Source organism: Anopheles ziemanni, unplaced genomic scaffold, assembly GCF_943734765.1.
Source record: "Anopheles ziemanni unplaced genomic scaffold, idAnoZiCoDA_A2_x.2 U_14, whole genome shotgun sequence".
NCBI lineage: Eukaryota > Metazoa > Arthropoda > Insecta > Diptera > Culicidae > Anopheles > Anopheles ziemanni.
Genome location: NW_026689886.1, coordinates 38,930 through 63,434, shown reverse-complemented (window position 1 = coordinate 63,434; position 24,505 = coordinate 38,930). Strand labels below are relative to the sequence as shown.

Here is a 24,505-nt window from a genome sequence, read left to right as displayed (position 1 = left end):
AGTGACTTTAAAGAGAATGAGACGATGCAAAATGAGGTTTAGAAGGTGCTTAAAGTGACTTTAAAGAGAATGAGACGATGCAAAATGAGGTTTAGAAGGTGCTTAAAGTGACTTTAAAGAGAATGAGACGATGCAAAATGAGGTTTAGAAGGTGCTTAAAGTGACTTTAAAGAGAATGAGACGATGCAAAATGAGGTTTAGAAGGTGCTTAAAGTGACTTTAAAGAGAATGAGACGATGCAAAATGAGGTTTAGAAGGTGCTTAAGGTGACTTTAAAGAGAATGAGACGATGCAAAATGGTGTTTAGAAGGTGCTTAAAGTGACTTTAAAGAGAATGAGACGATGCAAAATGAGGTTTAGAAGGTGCTTAAAGTGACTTTAAAGAGAATGAGACGATGCAAAATGAGGTTTAGAAGGTGCTTAAGGTGACTTTAAAGAGAATGAGACGATGCAAAATGAGGTTTAGAAGGTGCTTAAGGTGACTCTAAAGAGAATGAGACGATGCAAAATGGTGTTTAGAAGGTGCTTAAAGTGACTTTAAAGAGAATGAGACGATGCAAAATGAGGTTTAGAAGGTGCTTAAAGTGACTTTAAAGAGAATGAGACGATGCAAAATGAGGTTTAGAAGGTGCTTAAAGTGACTTTAAAGAGAATGAGACGATGCAAAATGAGGTTTAGAAGGTGCTTAAAGTGACTTTAAAGAGAATGAGACGATGCAAAATGAGGTTTAGAAGGTGCTTAAAGTGACTTTACAGAGAATGAGACGATGCAAAATGAGGTTTAGAAGGTGCTTAAAGTGACTTTAAAGAGAATGAGACGATGCAAAATGGTGTTTAGAAGGTGCTTAAGGTGACTTTAAAGAGAATGAGACGATGCAAAATGAGGTTTAGAAGGTGCTTAAAGTGACTTTAAAGAGAATGAGACGATGCAAAATGGTGTTTAGAAGGTGCTTAAAGTGACTTTAAAGAGAATGAGACGATGCAAAATGGTGTTTAGAAGGTGCTTAAGGTGACTTTAAAGAGAATGAGACGATGCAAAATGAGGTTTAGAAGGTGCTTAAAGTGACTTTAAAGAGAATGAGACGATGCAAAATGAGGTTTAGAAGGTGCTTAAAGTGACTTTAAAGAGAATGAGACGATGCAAAATGAGGTTTAGAAGGTGCTTAAAGTGACTTTAAAGAGAATGAGACGATGCAAAATGAGGTTTAGAAGGTGCTTAAAGTGACTTTGAAGAGAAGAGACGATGCAAAATGAGGTTTAGAAGGTGCTTAAAGTGACTTTAAAGAGAATGAGACGATGCAAAATGAGGTTTAGAAGGTGCTTAAAGTGACTTTAAAGAGAATGAGACGATGCAAAATGGTGTTTAGAAGGTGCTTAAAGTGACTTTAAAGAGAATGAGACGATGCAAAATGGTGTTTAGAAGGTGCTTAAAGTGACTTTAAAGAGAATGAGACGATGCAAAATGGTCTTTAGAAGGTGCTTAAGGTGACTTTAAAGAGAATGAGACGATGCAAAATGAGGTTTAGAAGGTGCTTAAAGTGACTTTAAAGAGAATGAGACGATGCAAAATGAGGTTTAGAAGGTGCTTAAAGTGACTTTAAAGAGAATGAGACGATGCAAAATGAGGTTTAGAAGGTGCTTAAAGTGACTTTAAAGAGAATGAGACGATGCAAAATGGTGTTTAGAAGGTGCTTAAGGTGACTTTAAAGAGAATGAGACGATGCAAAATGGTGTTTAGAAGGTGCTTAAAGTGACTTTAAAGAGAATGAGACGATGCAAAATGAGGTTTAGAAGGTGCTTAAAGTGACTTTAAAGAGAATGAGACGATGCAAAATGAGGTTTAGAAGGTGCTTAAAGTGACTTTAAAGAGAATGAGACGATGCAAAATGGTGTTTAGAAGGTGCTTAAAGTGACTTTAAAGAGAATGAGACGATGCAAAATGGTGTTTAGAAGGTGCTTAAGGTGACTTTAAAGAGAATGAGACGATGCAAAATGAGGTTTAGAAGGTGCTTAAGGTGACTTTAAAGAGAATGAGACGATGCAAAATGTTGTTTAGAAGGTGCTTAAAGTGACTTTAAAGAGAATGAGACGATGCAAAATGAGGTTTAGAAGGTGCTTAAAGTGACTTTAAAGAGAATGAGACGATGCAAAATGGTGTTTAGAAGGTGCTTAAAGTGACTTTAAAGAGAATGAGACGATGCAAAATGAGGTTTAGAAGGTGCTTAAAGTGACTTTAAAGAGAATGAGACGATGCAAAATGAGGTTTAGAAGGTGCTTAAAGTGACTTTAAAGAGAATGAGACGATGCAAAATGAGGTTTAGAAGGTGCTTAAGGTGACTTTAAAGAGAATGAGACGATGCAAAATGGTGTTTAGAAGGTGCTTAAAGTGACTTTAAAGAGAATGAGACGATGCAAAATGAGGTTTAGAAGGTGCTTAAAGTGACTTTAAAGAGAATGAGACGATGCAAAATGAGGTTTAGAAGGTGCTTAAGGTGACTTTAAAGAGAATGAGACGATGCAAAATGAGGTTTAGAAGGTGCTTAAGGTGACTCTAAAGAGAATGAGACGATGCAAAATGGTGTTTAGAAGGTGCTTAAAGTGACTTTAAAGAGAATGAGACGATGCAAAATGAGGTTTAGAAGGTGCTTAAAGTGACTTTAAAGAGAATGAGACGATGCAAAATGAGGTTTAGAAGGTGCTTAAAGTGACTTTAAAGAGAATGAGACGATGCAAAATGAGGTTTAGAAGGTGCTTAAAGTGACTTTAAAGAGAATGAGACGATGCAAAATGAGGTTTAGAAGGTGCTTAAAGTGACTTTAAAGAGAATGAGACGATGCAAAATGAGGTTTACAAGGTGCTTAAAGTGACTTTAAAGAGAATGAGACGATGCAAAATGGTGTTTAGAAGGTGCTTAAGGTGACTTTAAAGAGAATGAGACGATGCAAAATGAGGTTTAGAAGGTGCTTAAAGTGACTTTAAAGAGAATGAGACGATGCAAAATGGTGTTTAGAAGGTGCTTAAAGTGACTTTAAAGAGAATGAGACGATGCAAAATGGTCTTTAGAAGGTGCTTAAGGTGACTTTAAAGAGAATGAGACGATGCAAAATGAGGTTTAGAAGGTGCTTAAAGTGACTTTAAAGAGAATGAGACGATGCAAAATGAGGTTTAGAAGGTGCTTAAAGTGACTTTAAAGAGAATGAGACGATGCAAAATGGTGTTTAGAAGGTGCTTAAGGTGACTTTAAAGAGAATGAGACGATGCAAAATGAGGTTTAGAAGGTGCTTAAAGTGACTTTAAAGAGAATGAGACGATGCAAAATGAGGTTTAGAAGGTGCTTAAAGTGACTTTAAAGAGAATGAGACGATGCAAAATGAGGTTTAGAAGGTGCTTAAAGTGACTTTAAAGAGAATGAGACGATGCAAAATGGTGTTTAGAAGGTGCTTAAGGTGACTTTAAAGAGAATGAGACGATGCAAAATGAGGTTTAGAAGGTGCTTAAAGTGACTTTAAAGAGAATGAGACGATGCAAAATGGTGTTTAAAAGGTGCTTAAGGTGACTTTAAAGAGAATGAGACGATGCAAAATGAGGTTTAGAAGGTGCTTAAAGTGACTTTAAAGAGAATGAGACGATGCAAAATGAGGTTTAGAAGGTGCTTAAAGTGACTTTAAAGAGAATGAGACGATGCAAAATGGTGTTTAGAAGGTGCTTAAGGTGACTTTAAAGAGAATGAGACGATGCAAAATGAGGTTTAGAAGGTGCTTAAAGTGACTTTAAAGAGAATGAGACGATGCAAAATGGTGTTTAGAAGGTGCTTAAAGTGACTTTAAAGAGAATGAGACGATGCAAAATGGTGTTTAGAAGGTGCTTAAGGTGACTTTAAAGAGAATGAGACGATGCAAAATGAGGTTTAGAAGGTGCTTAAAGTGACTTTAAAGAGAATGAGACGATGCAAAATGGTGTTTAGAAGGTGCTTAAGGTGACTTTAAAGAGAATGAGACGATGCAAAATGAGGTTTAGAAGGTGCTTAAAGTGACTTTAAAGAGAATGAGACGATGCAAAATGGTGTTTAGAAGGTGCTTAAGGTGACTTTAAAGAGAATGAGACGATGCAAAATGAGGTTTAGAAGGTGCTTAAAGTGACTTTAAAGAGAATGAGACGATGCAAAATGAGGTTTAGAAGGTGCTTAAAGTGACTTTAAAGAGAATGAGACGATGCAAAATGGTGTTTAGAAGGTGCTTAAGGTGACTTTAAAGAGAATGAGACGATGCAAAATGAGGTTTAGAAGGTGCTTAAAGTGACTTTAAAGAGAATGAGACGATGCAAAATGGTGTTTAGAAGGTGCTTAAGGTGACTGTAGGGTACGGCCTACTCCGGAACTTGTTACTCAACAGGTGGATAGAGAAAAGAAGAAAATGGTTTCAAAAATCTGGGTTTGTCCAACGGTACCAGAGAACGCAATATAGTGTCCACAGATCGCTACCCGCCAGGGACTTTCTGTGGATTATAATGCTAAGTATGTTGGGGACAGAGCCTAACAAACACCAGTGGTTTTTTCTCAAGTTGCATATATTTGGTTTTCTGAACGCCTTTACTTACGTCACAAATGTTGTGTTAGCGATGTCTAAGACCGGTGACACTGTTATCAATTAACCGTTATTTTTGAACAGCAGGTTATCATAAACTGGTACTTGTAGGGTTTCGTTAAATTCAAAATTCCTAACTGTTCAGAACCTTGTAGAGTTCTGTGGCCTACCTTTAGGCGTCGCAATATCGTACATTCTGCCACCTTAAAATTGAATAATTTTAACTGTTTGCTTTTGGTAATACACACAGCTTTACCAATGGCCTAGTCACTGTACTTCCCTTACTTGTACGTAATGTAAAGACACGCGCTTTGCCATCCTTTCCAGGATGCTCCTCGGTTACGCGTGCTAATGGCCAACACGCCGAAGGCATATTATCTTCCTTAATTATAACTAACGTTCCTGGCGTTACTGTGGTTGTACCATCCTTTGTCCATTTAGAACGCGCCTGCAGTTGTTGTAAATACTCCTTCTGCCAACGGTTCCAAAAGTGCTGGCGAAGTTGTTGAACATGACGCCAGTGGTTCAACCGGTTTTCGGCTTCGTACAGCAAGCAGTGGTCCGGAACAAGCTGTAGGTTCGTTCCAACCAGGAAATGTCCAGGAGTGAGGGCTGTCATATCGTGTGGGTCATCTGACATCGATGTTATAGGTCGGGAGTTGACACAGCATTCTATCTCGTCCAGCAGCGTAGACATGTCCTCATACGAAAGTGATGTCGTTCCTAAAACGCGCACTAGGTGGTACTTCATGGTTTTGACGGCGGCTTCCCACAGTCCACCGAAGTGAGGAGCTCTTGGTGGGATGAACTTCCATGAAATTTTGCGTTCTAGTGTCCAAGCTTGAATGCTCTGCTGGTGTTCAGTTGTACGCAACAGCTTGTACAACTCGTTCAGCTTGTTTGCTGCTCCCTTGAAGTTCGTCGCGTTGTCCGAGTGTAACTCCAATGGCAAACCACGACGAGACACAAACCGTCGTAATGCTGCTATAAATGCTTCCTTTGTCAGGTTTGACACCAGCTCGATGTGTACGGCACGGGTGGTGAAGCATACAAATATGGCGACGTATGCCTTCACGGGCGCCGCCCGTCGGTGGCCACCTTTCAGGAACACTGGACCACAGTAGTCAATACCGGTGATCGAAAAAGGAGGGGCCGGTGTTACTCGGACAGCCGGGAGGTCAGCCATTATAGTTGCTGACGACGATGGTCGGGCGCGGAAGCAGGTGTGGCACTGGTGAAATACCTTCCGGGCGAGATTTCGGCCACTTGTAATCCAGAAGCGTTGTCTGCACGTGTTTAGCATCAGAGTCGGTCCCGCGTGAAGTAACTGTTTATGAAAATGTTCCATCAGCAGACGAGCGAATGGATGGCTGGCCGGAACAACTAGTGGGTGCTTAACATCCTCCGCTAGCGGTGAATTGGACAAACGTCCTCCAACTCGGATGATTCCGTCAGCTCCTAGTTGCGGATGCAACCATCTAAGCGGGGACGACGCAGGAACGGGTTTCTTCTGCTGCAAGGCCTTGATTTCTTGCTGCAGGTGGTCTCGTTGAGCCAAGCGGCACAGCACTTCTTCTGCATCCGTCAAGTCCTTCGTCGTCAGGCCAGGGTTCTCGTACGACCGGCGTTTGGTGCATCGGTTCCAATACTGAACCCAGTACGCTGTCATCCGTCTCAGCTTAGAATACGATGAGAAGAGCGTAAATATGCGGTGAGCTGGCAGCTCAATGGCAGCGCATGCCACAACTGCTACTCGCTGCTCTGCTTGCACTGAAGGATCTGGTGTCGCAAGCAGTGGTGGAGGCCATTGATCTTCTGGCAGGCTCATCCAGGAAGGACCCTGCCACCATAGGGTACTGGAGAGGAGATCTTTGCCCAAACATCCTCTGGAAGCAAGATCAGCCGGGTTGTCGACTCCTGCGATGTGACGCCACGTGCAACCTTCCGTCAATTGTTGCACCTGCGATACCCGGTTGGCAACATATGGCTTCCAGGAGTTTGGTGATGCTCGCAGCCAATGTACCACAGTCATGGAGTCTGTCCAGAAAACTGCCAGAGATCCTGGGTTTACCGCAGTCCTTACTCGGTCGAATAGCAAGCTGGCCAACTGTGCTGCGCACAGTTCAAGCCGAGCGATAGAGTGCTTGCTATTGAGGGGCGTCACTTTGGTTTTTGAGGCGAAGAGCTCCATTGTGCCATGTCCCTGGGCATCGCAACTACGGATGTAGCAGCATGCTCCATATCCTTTCTCCGAAGCATCGCAGAAGACGTGGTATTGGATGGTGGTCACTGAAGATCTAATGGCGACTCGCGGAATGCTGATGTTGTGAAGGTAATGCATTTGCTCAAGAAAGTTGAGCCATTCTGTTCGTAGCTGCAGCGGAAGTTCAGCATCCCATCCCCAGGGTTGTTGGTTGACGTGTTTCAGATTCCACACCCGTTGAAGAAATTGCTTGGCAACCGCCTTCACTGGGTCAACAAACCCCACCGGATCGTAGATCTTCCCAATGGTGGACAATACCTTGCGTTTGGTTGCATCTTCGATGACATCCGGGGCTTGGACTTTGAAGCGCAGAGTGTCCGCTGACGTATCCCATATTATTCCAAGTGTTGCCAACGATCCGTCGTCATCATCGTTGGGATATGGGCTGGATGCTCGGCTTTGTTGGTCCACATGATGCAACACCGCTTCCTCGTTTGATGCCCATTTCCGCAGCTCAAATCCACCTTTGGCAAACAGTTGTTCGGTTTGCTGTTGCAAGGTTTGAGCAGCCTCGGGTGAATCAGCTCCAGACACAAAGTCATCCACGTAGAAGTCAGAGAACCGAGCTGCTGCTATTGTAAACTCACTCCCATGATCCAATACGGTTTGTTGCAGAGATCTCACCGCAAGGAATGGTGCAGATGCGGTTCCATAAGTTACAGTATTCAGCTCATATTCTTCGATGGGATCATGGGGTGAAGCTCGCCACAGAATGCGCTGTAGGGCGCGATCGCTGGGATGTACCCATATTTGCCGGTACATTTTTGCCACATCTCCTGTCAGGGCAATTTGATGAGTTCTGAATCGCATCAGGATCGATGTAGCATCTTGTTGAATTGTTGGTCCGATCATCAGCGTATCATTCAACGACACTCCTGTCGATGACTTGCTGGATGCGTCGAACACAACCCGACACTTCGTTGTGGTGCTGTCGGCCTTAAAAACAGGATGGTGTGGGAGGTAGAATGTTTCCCGACTATCAACTGCTGCTGCCACCTTTGTCATGTGGCCTAAGCGGAGGTATTCGGCCATGAACTCCACGTATGCCTTTTTTGTTTCGGGTTCTCGCTGCATACGTCTCTCGATAGCCAAAAACCGATGGAGGGCGATCGTCCGCGAGTCACCTAGTTTCCCGATCATGTCAGACTTTCTCGGAAGTCGGACGACATATCGGCCGGCTTGGTCTCTGCTTGTAGTGGCCGCGTAGTGGTCCTCACAGGCTCTCTCCTCAATACTCCAGCTAGGGAAACTGCCTACGTCTTCTATTGCGAAGAATTTCCTCATCATCGTAGTCAGCTCGTTGGTGTGTATGGCGACTGAACACACCACTGGCAACGACTGCTCTGCTATCTGGGCTGTGCCACTTACAACCCACCCAAATGCTGTTTCTTGGAGTGACGGCATACCTTCTCCAAGTGAGATGCGTCCGGTTTTTAAAAGCTCGTAGAAGCACGCCGCACCCAGGATGATATCGATTCCACCAGGCTTGTGGAATGTTGGGTCAGCCAAGACGCAGGTTGCTGGAATCGTCCACTGGCTGTGGTGTATACGATGGGCCGGCACATCTGCTGACAGCTTGGGCAGTACCAGCATCTCCAGCGACGTCGAAAATGATGAACAGCGCGACTGGATGGTGGCTCGTACTGATGACTTTATGTTCGTCGCTTGGCTGCCACCAATCCCCGACAGCGGAATGCTCACCGACTTTCGAGGCAGGTTTAAGAATTGCGCCAACCTTCCCGTAATGAAGTTGGACTGTGCTCCACTGTCCAAGAGAGCCCTTGCAGCATGGTTCTTCCCTGCGCTGTCAGTGATGTACAACATGACGGTTGACAACAACACTGTCGATGGTATCGCCGTGTGAAGCGATATTGTAGCTGTACGGTGTTCTGCTGCAGATGTTGGCGGTTCGTGGCGGATCTCGCTGGCGGCACTAGTCCCTTCGTCGTGGAGCAAGGTGTGATGTTTTTGCTGGCATCGACGACACGTCCACTTCGAGAGGCACCTTTTGTTGAGATGACCAGCTCCGAAACAGTTGAAACAACGTTTCCAACTTCGGAGCTTGTCCCGTTTGTCTGGTAGCGACAGTGCTATGAAATCCGCGCACTTGCTGAGCATGTGGTTGTCCTGGCACATGACACACGTTGCGGTCGGTGACGGCGTAACGGTCGACGTGAACGCTTTAGTAGGAGCCGGCTTTGGACGAGATGGTTTGTCCATATTGCCTGCTGCGCAGCTCTCCAACACTTCGCATTGCCGCGTGATGTAATCGAACGTACGGAACAAATCCGGAAACTCGCCGTGCTGCAATGTAAGCTCCCATGCCTTACGAGTACTGGCGTCCATACACGACGCGAGGATGTGGGTGATGATGAGGTTGCTGGTTTCATCGATGTTCTTCTCTAAGAACTGCAACCCATCAACGTGACCCTTACACGTTTCTACTAGTGATCGAAGTTCGCTGGCTGATTCGCGTTGCACGGGTTTAAGTTGGAGTAACCCAGCAATGTGCTTGTCGACGATTGCTCTCGGGTTCGCGAACCGCTTTTCTAGCACCTCCCAGGCACTCTTGTAGTTGTTGCTGCTCACCATTGCCGCATTGATGATTCCTGCTGCCTTTCCGGTGAGTGCCTTGTTCAGGTGGTGTAACTTAGCTGCATCCGAATCATTTGTCCTTCCCATGATGTCGAGGAACATGGCCTTGAACTTGGGCCACTCCTCGTAGCGTCCGTCGAAGGTCGGCATCGGGACACTTAGATGATGCGCTGCCGAAGTTACAGGAGCTGCTGAAGCTGTTGGTGTTTTGTCCTGCTGTGCCTCCAGCTTGGCTGTGGAGGTGGCGTGCAACTTCCGGAATGCGTCGTCAGCATCCATGTCGACTTCTAGATCATCTGGCAGTAGATCGATGACGTTCTGCATCAACCTGGCGTGGGCGCCTTGAAGTTCCATTAACGTACGTAAGTGCACCCGTACAGTAGCCGGAGGGAGTTTTTCGTCAGTGATGTCCGGCTGAAGCTGTGATAGTTGACGATAGGCCAGCTTCATTTTGGCGCGCAGTACTGCTAACTCACGATCACCTGGTGATGACATCGACGGTTTTGGTGACACATGCTGAGCAGTCGTTTCTAATACGTGGTCACTCGCGCACTGTTGTACGTTGGCTTCCGTAGCCTCTTGGTCGGAATTATCACTCCCATCATGTTCTGGTGGCGGGGAGTGCATCACTTTATTCCTGCGTGTGTTCATTGTCACTTCTGACTAGTCTTTTGCACTTTTCACTTGTTCACTACACTGTTTTGTCAGCGTCGACTGCTACGACACTCTGGACTGGTACTCACAATCACGCTGAGTAAACTTCTCGTGGCGATGAGACGCTGGACGGTACCACCGAAGGAAACTCACACCTTGAGTTATCTTCCCGTGAGGCCCCGATGCGCACTGGATCGGCCTCGTGTGGTGTCCGTGGTCTGCCAGTTGAAGGGGACGTTCAATCGCTGGGCACGAAGCGCTGGACAGTTGCACCGAAGAGAACTCCCGACTTGGGTTCTCTTCCCTTGAGGCACCGATGCGCACTGGATCGGCCTCGTGTGGTGTCCGTGGTCTGCCCCCGATGGAAAATCAACTCGTCCGGTTAATCCACGATTCCTGTAGACGCTGGGTTGAACAAACGCTGGGCACGAAGCGCTGGACTGATCCACTGAAGAGAACTCCCGACTTGGGTTCTCTCCCCTTGAGGCACCGATGCGCACTGGATCGGCCTCGTGTGGTGTCCGTGGTCTGCCACCGATGTTCAATCAACCCGTCCGGTTGACGAAAGTTCCTCTTCCGACGACGAATGTATGAAATAATCTGCGCACGATAGGTTCGTTGCGCCGATCCGGTTCGAAGGACCAAAATGTAGGGTACGGCCTACTCCGGAACTTGTTACTCAACAGGTGGATAGAGAAAAGAAGAAAATGGTTTCAAAAATCTGGGTTTGTCCAACGGTACCAGAGAACGCAATATAGTGTCCACAGATCGCTACCCGCCAGGGACTTTCTGTGGATTATAATGCTAAGTATGTTGGGGACAGAGCCTAACAAACACCAGTGGTTTTTTCTCAAGTTGCATATATTTGGTTTTCTGAACGCCTTTACTTACGTCACAAATGTTGTGTTAGCGATGTCTAAGACCGGTGACACTGTTATCAATTAACCGTTATTTTTGAACAGCAGGTTATCATAAACTGGTACTTGTAGGGTTTCGTTAAATTCAAAATTCCTAACTGTTCAGAACCTTGTAGAGTTCTGTGGCCTACCTTTAGGCGTCGCAATATCGTACAGTGACTTTAAAGAGAATGAGACGATGCAAAATGAGGTTTAGAAGGTGCTTAAAGTGACTTTAAATAGAATGAGACGATGCAAAATGGTGTTTAGAAGGTGCTTAAGGTGACTTTAAAGAGAATGAGACGATGCAAAATGAGGTTTAGAAGGTGCTTAAAGTGACTTTAAAGAGAATGAGACGATGCAAAATGAGGTTTAGAAGGTGCTTAAAGTGACTTTAAAGAGAATGAGACGATGCAAAATGAGGTTTAGAAGGTGCTTAAAGTGACTTTAAAGAGAATGAGACGATGCAAAATGAGGTTTAGAAGGTGCTTAAAGTGACTTTAAAGAGAATGAGACGATGCAAAATGAGGTTTAGAAGGTGCTTAAAGTGACTTTAAAGAGAATGAGACGATGCAAAATGAGGTTTAGAAGGTGCTTAAAGTGACTTTAAAGAGAATGAGACGATGCAAAATGAGGTTTAGAAGGTGCTTAAGGTGACTTTAAAGAGAATGAGACGATGCAAAATGAGGTTTAGAAGGTGCTTAAAGTGACTTTAAAGAGAATGAGACGATGCAACATGAGGTTTAGAAGGTGCTTAAAGTGACTTTAAAGAGAATGAGACGATGCAAAATGAGGTTTAGAAGGTGCTTAAAGTGACTTTAAAGAGAATGAGACGATGCAAAATGGTGTTTAAAAGGTGCTTAAGGTGACTTTAAAGAGAATGAGACGATGCAAAATGAGGTTTAGAAGGTGCTTAAAGTGACTTTAAAGAGAATGAGACGATGCAAAATGAGGTTTAGAAGGTGCTTAAAGTGACTTTAAAGAGAATGAGACGATGCAAAATGGTGTTTAGAAGGTGCTTAAAGTGACTTTAAAGAGAATGAGACGATGCAAAATGAGGTTTAGAAGGTGCTTAAAGTGACTTTAAAGAGAATGAGACGATGCAAAATGAGGTTTAGAAGGTGCTTAAGGTGACATTAAAGAGAATGAGACGATGCAAAATGAGGTTTAGAAGGTGCTTAAAGTGACTTTAAAGAGAATGAGACGATGCAAAATGAGGTTTAGAAGGTGCTTAAAGTGACTTTAAAGAGAATGAGACGATGCAAAATGAGGTTTAGAAGGTGCTTAAAGTGACTTTAAAGAGAATGAGACGATGCAAAATGAGGTTTAGAAGGTGCTTAAGGTGACTTTAAAGAGAATGAGACGATGCAAAATGAGGTTTAGAAGGTGCTTAAAGTGACTTTAAAGAGAATGAGACGATGCAAAATGAGGTTTAGAAGGTGCTTAAAGTGACTTTAAAGAGAATGAGACGATGCAAAATGAGGTTTAGAAGGTGCTTAAAGTGACTTTAAAGAGAATGAGACGATGCAAAATGGTGTTTAAAAGGTGCTTAAGGTGACTTTAAAGAGAATGAGACGATGCAAAATGAGGTTTAGAAGGTGCTTAAAGTGACTTTAAAGAGAATGAGACGATGCAAAATGAGGTTTAGAAGGTGCTTAAAGTGACTTTAAAGAGAATGAGACGATGCAAAATGGTGTTTAGAAGGTGCTTAAAGTGACTTTAAAGAGAATGAGACGATGCAAAATGAGGTTTAGAAGGTGCTTAAAGTGACTTTAAAGAGAATGAGACGATGCAAAATGAGGTTTAGAAGGTGCTTAAAGTGACTTTAAAGAGAATGAGACGATGCAAAATGGTGTTTAGAAGGTGCTTAAGGTGACTTTAAAGAGAATGAGACGATGCAAAATGAGGTTTAGAAGGTGCTTAAAGTGACTTTAAAGAGAATGAGACGATGCAAAATGGTGTTTAGAAGGTGCTTAAGGTGACTTTAAAGAGAATGAGACGATGCAAAATGAGGTTTAGAAGGTGCTTAAAGTGACTTTAAAGAGAATGAGACGATGCAAAATGAGGTTTAGAAGGTGCTTAAAGTGACTTTAAAGAGAATGAGACGATGCAAAATGAGGTTTAGAAGGTGCTTAAAGTGACTTTAAAGAGAATGAGACGATGCAAAATGAGGTTTAGAAGGTGCTTAAGGTGACTTTAAAGAGAATGAGACGATGCAAAATGGTGTTTAGAAGGTGCTTAAAGTGACTTTAAAGAGAATGAGACGATGCAAAATGAGGTTTAGAAGGTGCTTAAGGTGACTTTAAAGAGAATGAGACGATGCAAAATGAGGTTTAGAAGGTGCTTAAAGTGACTTTAAAGAGAATGAGACGATGCAAAATGAGGTTTAGAAGGTGCTTAAAGTGACTTTAAAGAGAATGAGACGATGCAAAATGGTGTTTGAAAGGTGCTTAAGGTGACTTTAAAGAGAATGAGACGATGCAAAATGAGGTTTAGAAGGTGCTTTAAAGTGACTTTAAAGAGAATGAGACGATGCAAAATGGTGTTTAGAAGGTGCTTAAGGTGACTTTAAAGAGAATGAGACGATGCAAAATGAGGTTTAGAAGGTGCTTAAGGTGACTTTAAAAGAATGAGACGATGCAAAATGAGGTTTAGAAGGTGCTTAAAGTGACTTTAAAGAGAATGAGACGATGCAAAATGGTGTTTAGAAGGTGCTTAAAGTGACTTTAAAGAGAATGAGACGATGCAAAATGAGGTTTAGAAGGTGCTTAAAGTGACTTTAAAGAGAATGAGACGATGCAAAATGAGGTTTAGAAGGTGCTTAAAGTGACTTTAAAGAGAATGAGACGATGCAAAATGGTGTTTAGAAGGTGCTTAAGGTGACTTTAAAGAGAATGAGACGATGCAAAATGAGGTTTAGAAGGTGCTTAAAGTGACTTTAAAGAGAATGAGACGATGCAAAATGAAGTTTAGAAGGTGCTTAAAGTGACTTTAAAGAGAATGAGACGATGCAAAATGAGGTTTAGAAGGTGCTTAAAGTGACTTTAAAGAGAATGAGACGATGCAAAATGAGGTTTAGAAGGTGCTTAAAGTGACTTTAAAGAGAATGAGACGATGCAAAATGAGGTTTAGAAGGTGCTTAAAGTGACTTTAAAGAGAATGAGACGATGCAAAATGAGGTTTAGAAGGTGCTTAAAGTGACTTTAAAGAGAATGAGACGATGCAAAATGGTGTTTAGAAGGTGCTTAAAGTGACTTTAAAGAGAATGAGACGATGCAAAATGGTGTTTAGAAGGTGCTTAAAGTGACTTTAAAGAGAATGAGACGATGCAAAATGAGGTTTAGAAGGTGCTTAAAGTGACTTTAAAGAGAATGAGACGATGCAAAATGGTGTTTAGAAGGTGCTTAAAGTGACTTTAAAGAGAATGAGACGATGCAAAATGGTGTTTAGAAGGTGCTTAAAGTGACTTTAAAGAGAATGAGACGATGCAAAATGGTGTTTAGAAGGTGCTTAAAGTGACTTTAAAGAGAATGAGACGATGCAAAATAGTGTTTAGAAGGTGCTTAAAGTGACTTTAAAGAGAATGAGACGATGCAAAATGGTGTTTAGAAGGTGCTTAAAGTGACTTTAAAGAGAATGAGACGATGCAAAATGGTGTTTAGAAGGTGCTTAAAGTGACTTTAAAGAGAATGAGACGATGCAAAATGGTGTTTAGAAGGTGCTTAAAGTGACTTTAAAGAGAATGAGACGATGCAAAATGAGGTTTAGAAGGTGCTTAAAGTGACTTTAAAGAGAATGAGACGATGCAAAATGGTGTTTAGAAGGTGCTTAAAGTGACTTTAAAGAGAATGAGACGATGCAAAATGGTGTTTAGAAGGTGCTTAAAGTGACTTTAAAGAGAATGAGACGATGCAAAATGGTGTTTAGAAGGTGCTTAAAGTGACTTAAAAGAGAATGAGACGATGCAAAATGGTGTTTAGAAGGTGCTTAAAGTGACTTTAAAGAGAATGAGACGATGCAAAATGGTGTTTAGAAGGTGCTTAAGGTGACTTTAAAGAGAATGAGACGATGCAAAATGGTGTTTAGAAGGTGCTTAAGGTGACTTTAAAGAGAATGAGACGATGCAAAATGAGGTTTAGAAGGTGCTTAAGGTGACTTTAAAGAGAATGAGACGATGCAAAATGAGGTTTAGAAGGTGCTTAAAGTGACTTTAAAGAGAATGAGACGATGCAAAATGAGGTTTAGAAGGTGCTTAAAGTGACTTTAAAGAGAATGAGACGATGCAAAATGGTGTTTTGAAAGGTGCTTAAGGTGACTTTAAAGAGAATGAGACGATGCAAAATGAGGTTTAGAAGGTGCTTAAAGTGACTTTAAAGAGAATGAGACGATGCAAAATGGTGTTTAGAAGGTGCTTAAAGTGACTTTAAAGAGAATGAGACGATGCAAAATGAGGTTTAGAAGGTGCTTAAGGTGACTTTAAAGAGAATGAGACGATGCAAAATGAGGTTTAGAAGGTGCTTAAAGTGACTTTAAAGAGAATGAGACGATGCAAAATGGTGTTTAGAAGGTGCTTAAAGTGACTTTAAAGAGAATGAGACGATGCAAAATGAGGTTTAGAAGGTGCTTAAAGTGACTTTAAAGAGAATGAGACGATGCAAAATGAGGTTTAGAAGGTGCTTAAAGTGACTTTAAAGAGAATGAGACGATGCAAAATGGTGTTTAGAAGGTGCTTAAGGTGACTTTAAAGAGAATGAGACGATGCAAAATGAGGTTTAGAAGGTGCTTAAAGTGACTTTAAAGAGAATGAGACGATGCAAAATGAGGTTTAGAAGGTGCTTAAGGTGACTTTAAAGAGAATGAGACGATGCAAAATGAGGTTTAGAAGGTGCTTAAAGTGACTTTAAAGAGAATGAGACGATGCAAAATGGTGTTTAGAAGGTGCTTAAAGTGACTTTAAAGAGAATGAGACGATGCAAAATGAGGTTTAGAAGGTGCTTAAGGTGACTTTAAAGAGAATGAGACGATGCAAAATGAGGTTTAGAAGGTGCTTAAAGTGACTTTAAAGAGAATGAGACGATGCAAAATGGTGTTTAGAAGGTGCTTAAAGTGACTTTAAAGAGAATGAGACGATGCAAAATGAGGTTTAGAAGGTGCTTAAAGTGACTTTAAAGAGAATGAGACGATGCAAAATGAGGTTTAGAAGGTGCTTAAGGTGACTTTAAAGAGAATGAGACGATGCAAAATGGTGTTTAGAAGGTGCTTAAGGTGACTTTAAAGAGAATGAGACGATGCAAAATGAGGTTTAGAAGGTGCTTAAAGTGACTTTAAAGAGAATGAGACGATGCAAAATGAGGTTTAGAAGGTGCTTAAGGTGACTTTAAAGAGAATGAGACGATGCAAAATGAGGTTTAGAAGGTGCTTAAAGTGACTTTAAAGAGAATGAGACGATGCAAAATGAGGTTTAGAAGGTGCTTAAAGTGACTTTAAAGAGAATGAGACGATGCAAAATGGTGTTTGAAAGGTGCTTAAGGTGACTTTAAAGAGAATGAGACGATGCAAAATGAGGTTTAGAAGGTGCTTAAAGTGACTTTAAAGAGAATGAGACGATGCAAAATGGTGTTTAGAAGGTGCTTAAAGTGACTTTAAAGAGAATGAGACGATGCAAAATGGTGTTTAGAAGGTGCTTAAGGTGACTTTAAAGAGAATGAGACGATGCAAAATGAGGTTTAGAAGGTGCTTAAGGTGACTTTAAAGAGAATGAGACGATGCAAAATGAGGTTTAGAAGGTGCTTAAAGTGACTTTAAAGAGAATGAGACGATGCAAAATGGTGTTTAGAAGGTGCTTAAAGTGACTTTAAAGAGAATGAGACGATGCAAAATGAGGTTTAGAAGGTGCTTAAAGTGACTTTAAAGAGAATGAGACGATGCAAAATGAGGTTTAGAAGGTGCTTAAAGTGACTTTAAAGAGAATGAGACGATGCAAAATGGTGTTTAGAAGGTGCTTAAGGTGACTTTAAAGAGAATGAGACGATGCAAAATGAGGTTTAGAAGGTGCTTAAAGTGACTTTAAAGAGAATGAGACGATGCAAAATGGTGTTTAGAAGGTGCTTAAGGTGACTTTAAAGAGAATGAGACGATGCAAAATGAGGTTTAGAAGGTGCTTAAGGTGACTTTAAAGAGAATGAGACGATGCAAAATGAGGTTTAGAAGGTGCTTAAAGTGACTTTAAAGAGAATGAGACGATGCAAAATGGTGTTTAGAAGGTGCTTAAAGTGACTTTAAAGAGAATGAGACGATGCAAAATGAGGTTTAGAAGGTGCTTAAAGTGACTTTAAAGAGAATGAGACGATGCAAAATGAGGTTTAGAAGGTGCTTAAAGTGACTTTAAAGAGAATGAGACGATGCAAAATGGTGTTTAGAAGGTGCTTAAGGTGACTTTAAAGAGAATGAGACGATGCAAAATGAGGTTTAGAAGGTGCTTAAAGTGACTTTAAAGAGAATGAGACGATGCAAAATGAAGTTTAGAAGGTGCTTAAAGTGACTTTAAAGAGAATGAGACGATGCAAAATGAGGTTTAGAAGGTGCTTAAAGTGACTTTAAAGAGAATGAGACGATGCAAAATGGTGTTTAGAAGGTGCTTAAAGTGACTTTAAAGAGAATGAGACGATGCAAAATAGTGTTTAGAAGGTGCTTAAAGTGACTTTAAAGAGAATGAGACGATGCAAAATGGTGTTTAGAAGGTGCTTAAAGTGACTTTAAAGAGAATGAGACGATGCAAAATGGTGTTTAGAAGGTGCTTAAAGTGACTTTAAAGAGAATGAGACGATGCAAAATGGTGTTTAGAAGGTGCTTAAAGTGACTTTAAAGAGAATGAGACGATGCAAAATGAGGTTTAGAAGGTGCTTAAAGTGACTTTAAAGAGAATGAGACGATGCAAAATGGTGTTTAGAAGGTGCTTAAAGTGACTTTAAAGAGAATGAGACGATGCAAAATGGTGTTTAGAAGGTGCTTAAAGTGACTTTAAAGAGAATGAGACGATGCAAAATGGTGTTTAGAAGGTGCTTAAAGTGACTTAAAAGAGAATGAGACGATGCAAAATGGTGTTTAGAAGGTGCTTAAAGTGACTTTAAAGAGAATGAGACGATGCAAAATGGTGTTTAGAAGGTGCTTAAGGTGACTTTAAAGAGAATGAGACGATGCAAAATGGTGTTTAGAAGGTGCTTAAGGTGACTTTAAAGAGAATGAGACGACGCAAAATGAGGTTTAGAAGGTGCTTAAAGTGACTTTAAAGAGAATGAGACGATGCAAAATGGTGTTTAGAAGGTGCTTAAGGTGACTTTAAAGAGAATGAGACGATGCAAAATGGTGTTTAGAAGGTGCTTAAGGTGACTTTAAAGAGAATGAGACGATGCAAAATGAGGTTTAGAAGGTGCTTAAAGTGACTTTAAAGAGAATGAGACGATGCAAAATGAGGTTTAGAAGGTGCTTAAAGTGACTTTAAAGAGAATGAGACGATGCAAAATGAGGTTTAGAAGGTGCTTAAGGTGACTTTAAAGAGAATGAGACGATGCAAAATGAGGTTTAGAAGGTGCTTAAAGTGACTTTAAAGAGAATGAGACGATGCAAAATGAGGTTTAGAAGGTGCTTAAAGTGACTTTAAAGAGAATGAGACGATGCAAAATGGTGTTTAGAAGGTGCTTAAGGTGACTTTAAAGAGAATGAGACGATGCAAAATGGTGTTTAGAAGGTGCTTAAAGTGACTTTAAAGAGAATGAGACGATGCAAAATGAGGTTTAGAAGGTGCTTAAAGTGACTTTAAAGAGAATGAGACGATGCAAAATGAGGTTTAGAAGGTGCTTAAAGTGACTTTAAAGAGAATGAGACGATGCAAAATGGTGTTTAGAAGGTGCTTAAAGTGACTTTAAAGAAAATGAGACGATGCAAAATGGTGTTTAGAAGGTGCTTAAGGTGACTTTAAAGAGAATGAGACGATGCAAAATGAGGTTTAGAAGGTGCTTAAGGTGACTTTAAAGAGAATGAGACGATGCAAAATGGTGTTTAGAAGGTGCTTAAAGTGACTTTAAAGAGAATGAGACGATGCAAAATGAGGTTTAGAAGGTGCTTAAAGTGACTTTAAAGAGAATGAGACGATGCAAAATGAGGTTTAGAAGGTGCTTAAAGTGACTTTAAAGAGAATGAGACGATGCAAAATGAGGTTTAGAAGGTGCTTAAAGTGACTTTAAAGAGAATGAGACGATGCAAAATGAGGTTTAGAAGGTGCTTAAAGTGACTTTAAAGAGAATGAGACGATGCAAAATGAGGTTTAGAAGGTGCTTAAGGTGACTTTAAAGAGAATGAGACGATGCAAAATGGTGTTTAGAAGGTGCTTAAAGTGACTTTAAAGAGAATGAGACGATGCAAAATGAGGTTTAGAAGGTGCTTAAAGTGACTTTAAAGAGAATGAGACGATGCAAAATGAGGTTTAGAAGGTGCTTAAGGTGACTTTAAAGAGAATGAGACGATGCAAAATGAGGTTTAGAAGGTGCTTAAGGTGACTCTGAAGAGAATGAGACGATGCAAAATGGTGTTTAGAAGGTGCTTAAAGTGACTTTAAAGAGAATGAGACGATGCAAAATGAGGTTTAGAAGGTGCTTAAAGTGACTTTAAAGAGAATGAGACGATGCAAAATGAGGTTTAGAAGGTGCTTAAAGTGACTTTAAAGAGAATGAGACGATGCAAAATGAGGTTTAGAAGGTGCTTAAAGTGACTTTAAAGAGAATGAGACGATGCAAAATGAGGTTTAGAAGGTGCTTAAAGTGACTTTAAAGAGAATGAGACGATGCAAAATGAGGTTTAGAAGGTGCTTAAAGTGACTTTAAAGAGAATGAGACGATGCAAAATGGTGTTTAGAAGGTGCTTAAGGTGACTTTAAAGAGAATGAGACGATGCAAAATGAGGTTTAGAAGGTGCTTAAAGTGACTTTAAAGAGAATGAGACGATGCAAAATGGTGTTTAGAAGGTGCTTAAAGTGACTTTAAAGAGAATGAGACGATGCAAAATGGTGTTTAGAAGGTGCTTAAGGTGACTTTAAAGAGAATGAGACGATGCAAAATGAGGTTTAGAAGGTGCTTAAAGTGACTTTAAAGAGAATGAGACGATGCAAAATGAGGTTTAGAAGGTGCTTAAAGTGACTTTAAAGAGAATGAGACGATGCAAAATGAGGTTTAGAAGGTGCTTAAAGTGACTTTAAAGAGAATGAGACGATGCAAAATGAGGTTTAGAAGGTGCTTAAAGTGACTTTAAAGAGAATGAGACGATGCAAAATGAGGTTTAGAAGGTGCTTAAAGTGACTTTAAAGAGAATGAGACGATGCAAAATGGTGTTTAGAAGGTGCTTAAAGTGACTTTAAAGAGAATGAGACGATGCAAAATGGTGTTTAGAAGGTGCTTAAAGTGACTTTAAAGAGAATGAGACGATGCAAAATGGTCTTTAGAAGGTGCTTAAGGTGACTTTAAAGAGAATGAGACGATGCAAAATGAGGTTTAGAAGGTGCTTAAAGTGACTTTAAAGAGAATGAGACGATGCAAAATGAGGTTTAGAAGGTGCTTAAAGTGACTTTAAAGAGAATGAGACGATGCAAAATGAGGTTTAGAAGGTGCTTAAAGTGACTTTAAAGAGAATGAGACGATGCAAAATGGTGTTTAGAAGGTGCTTAAGGTGACTTTAAAGAGAATGAGACGATGCAAAATGGTGTTTAGAAGGTGCTTAAAGTGACTTTAAAGAGAATGAGACGATGCAAAATGAGGTTTAGAAGGTGCTTAAAGTGACTTTAAAGAGAATGAGACGATGCAAAATGAGGTTTAGAAGGTGCTTAAAGTGACTTTAAAGAGAATGAGACGATGCAAAATGGTGTTTAGAAGGTGCTTAAAGTGACTTTAAAGAGAATGAGACGATGCAAAATGGTGTTTAGAAGGTGCTTAAGGTGACTTTAAAGAGAATGAGACGATGCAAAATGAGGTTTAGAAGGTGCTTAAGGTGACTTTAAAGAGAATGAGACGATGCAAAATGGTGTTTAGAAGGTGCTTAAAGTGACTTTAAAGAGAATGAGACGATGCAAAATGAGGTTTAGAAGGTGCTTAAAGTGACTTTAAAGAGAATGAGACGATGCAAAATGAGGTTTAGAAGGTGCTTAAAGTGACTTTAAAGAGAATGAGACGATGCAAAATGAGGTTTAGAAGGTGCTTAAAGTGACTTTAAAGAGAATGAGACGATGCAAAATGAGGTTTAGAAGGTGCTTAAAGTGACTTTAAAGAGAATGAGACGATGCAAAATGAGGTTTAGAAGGTGCTTAAGGTGACTTTAAAGAGAATGAGACGATGCAAAATGGTGTTTAGAAGGTGCTTAAAGTGACTTTAAAGAGAATGAGACGATGCAAAATGAGGTTTAGAAGGTGCTTAAAGTGACTTTAAAGAGAATGAGACGATGCAAAATGAGGTTTAGAAGGTGCTTAAGGTGACTTTAAAGAGAATGAGACGATGCAAAATGAGGTTTAGAAGGTGCTTAAGGTGACTCTAAAGAGAATGAGACGATGCAAAATGGTGTTTAGAAGGTGCTTAAAGTGACTTTAAAGAGAATGAGACGATGCAAAATGAGGTTTAGAAGGTGCTTAAAGTGACTTTAAAGAGAATGAGACGATGCAAAATGAGGTTTAGAAGGTGCTTAAAGTGACTTTAAAGAGAATGAGACGATGCAAAATGAGGTTTAGAAGGTGCTTAAAGTGACTTTAAAGAGAATGAGACGATGCAAAATGAGGTTTAGAAGGTGCTTTAAAGTCACTTTAAGAGAATGAGACGATGCAAAATGAGGTTTAGAAGGTGCTTAAAGTGACTTTAAAGAGAATGAGACGATGCAAAATGGTGTTTAGAAGGTGCTTAAGGTGACTTTAAAGAGAATGAGACGATGCAAAATGAGGTTTAGAAGGTGCTTAAAGTGACTTTAAAGAGAATGAGACGATGCAAAATGGTGTTTAGAAGGTGCTTAAAGTGACTTTAAAGAGAATGAGACGATGCAAAATGGTGTTTAGAAGGTGCTTAAGGTGACTTTAAAGAGAATGAGACGATGCAAAATGAGGTTTAGAAGGTGCTTAAAGTGACTTTAAAGAGAATGAGACGATGCAAAATGAGGTTTAGAAGGTGCTTAAAGTGACTTTAAAGAGAATGAGACGATGCAAAATGGTGTTTAGAAGGTGCTTAAGGTGACTTTAAAGAGAATGAGACGATGCAAAATGAGGTTTAGAAGGTGCTTAAAGTGACTTTAAAGAGAATGAGACGATGCAAAATGAGGTTTAGAAGGTGCTTAAAGTGACTTTAAAGAGAATGAGGACGATGCAAAATGAGGTTTAGAAGGTGCTTAAAGTGACTTTAAAGAGAATGAGACGATGCAAAATGGTGTTTAGAAGGTGCTTAAGGTGACTTTAAAGAGAATGAGACGATGCAAAATGAGGTTTAGAAGGTGCTTAAAGTGACTTTAAAGAGAATGAGACGATGCAAAATGGTGTTTAAAAGGTGCTTAAGGTGACTTTAAAGAGAATGAGACGATGCAAAATGAGGTTTAGAAGGTGCTTAAAGTGACTTTAAAGAGAATGAGACGATGCAAAATGAGGTTTAGAAGGTGCTTAAAGTGACTTTAAAGAGAATGAGACGATGCAAAATGGTGTTTAGAAGGTGCTTAAGGTGACTTTAAAGAGAATGAGACGATGCAAAATGGTGTTTAGAAGGTGCTTAAGGTGACTTTAAAGAGAATGAGACGATGCAAAATGGTGTTTAGAAGGTGCTTAAAGTGACTTTAAAGAGAATGAGACGATGCAAAATGAGGTTTAGAAGGTGCTTAAAGTGACTTTAAAGAGAATGAGACGATGCAAAATGAGGTTTAGAAGGTGCTTAAAGTGACTTTAAAGAGAATGAGACGATGCAAAATGGTGTTTAGAAGGTGCTTAAAGTGACTTTAAAGAGAATGAGACGATGCAAAATGGTGTTTAGAAGGTGCTTAAGGTGACTTTAAAGAGAATGAGACGATGCAAAATGAGGTTTAGAAGGTGCTTAAGGTGACTTTAAAGAGAATGAGACGATGCAAAATGGTGTTTAGAAGGTGCTTAAAGTGACTTTAAAGAGAATGAGACGATGCAAAATGAGGTTTAGAAGGTGCTTAAAGTGACTTTAAAGAGAATGAGACGATGCAAAATGAGGTTTAGAAGGTGCTTAAAGTGACTTTAAAGAGAATGAGACGATGCAAAATGAGGTTTAGAAGGTGCTTAAAGTGACTTTAAAGAGAATGAGACGATGCAAAAATGAGGTTTAGAAGGTGCTTAAAGTGACTTTAAAGAGAATGATACGATGCAAAATGAGGTTTAGAAGGTGCTTAAGGTGACTTTAAAGAGAATGAGACGATGCAAAATGGTGTTTAGAAGGTGCTTAAAGTGACTTTAAAGAGAATGAGACGATGCAAAATGAGGTTTAGAAGGTGCTTAAAGTGACTTTAAAGAGAATGAGACGATGCAAAATGAGGTTTAGAAGGTGCTTAAGGTGACTTTAAAGAGAATGAGACGATGCAAAATGAGGTTTAGAAGGTGCTTAAGGTGACTCTAAAGAGAATGAGACGATGCAAAATGGTGTTTAGAAGGTGCTTAAGGTGACTTTAAAGAGAATGAGACGATGCAAAATGAGGTTTAGAAGGTGCTTAAAGTGACTTTAAAGAGAATGAGACGATGCAAAATGAGGTTTAGAAGGTGCTTAAAGTGACTTTAAAGAGAATGAGACGATGCAAAATGAGGTTTAGAAGGTGCTTAAAGTGACTTTAAAGAGAATGAGACGATGCAAAATGAGGTTTAGAAGGTGCTTAAAGTGACTTTAAAGAGAATGAGACGATGCAAAATGGTGTTTAGAAGGTGCTTAAGGTGACTTTAAAGAGAATGAGACGATGCAAAATGAGGTTTAGAAGGTGCTTAAAGTGACTTTAAAGAGAATGAGACGATGCAAAATGGTGTTTAGAAGGTGCTTAAAGTGACTTTAAAGAGAATGAGACGATGCAAAATGGTGTTTAGAAGGTGCTTAAGGTGACTTTAAAGAGAATGAGACGATGCAAAATGAGGTTTAGAAGGTGCTTAAAGTGACTTTAAAGAGAATGAGACGATGCAAAATGAGGTTTAGAAGGTGCTTAAAGTGACTTTAAAGAGAATGAGACGATGCAAAATGGTGTTTAGAAGGTGCTTAAGGTGACTTTAAAGAGAATGAGACGATGCAAAATGAGGTTTAGAAGGTGCTTAAAGTGACTTTAAAGAGAATGAGACGATGCAAAATGAGGTTTAGAAGGTGCTTAAAGTGACTTTAAAGAGAATGAGACGATGCAAAATGAGGTTTAGAAGGTGCTTAAAGTGACTTTAAAGAGAATGAGACGATGCAAAATGGTGTTTAGAAGGTGCTTAAGGTGACTTTAAAGAGAATGAGACGATGCAAAATG

General features: G+C 40.4%; 1 protein-coding gene across 1 annotated transcript in view; it reads right to left on the bottom strand.

Moving 5' to 3' along the window:
* Positions 1-4,867: 4,867 nt before the first annotated feature.
* The window catches only part of LOC131292783 (uncharacterized), a gene marked incomplete at its 3' end in the record, with an annotated part of 58,266 nt that continues 38,628 nt past the window's right edge, over positions 4,868-24,505 (bottom strand). Inside the window, exons 2-3 of the mRNA XM_058320865.1 lie at positions 11,143-11,170; positions 4,868-9,922 (exon numbers count right to left, since the gene is read on the bottom strand). Of these exons, the coding sequence (XP_058176848.1) occupies positions 4,868-9,922; positions 11,143-11,170 (5,083 nt within the window). The remainder of the gene's footprint in view (positions 9,923-11,142; positions 11,171-24,505) is intronic.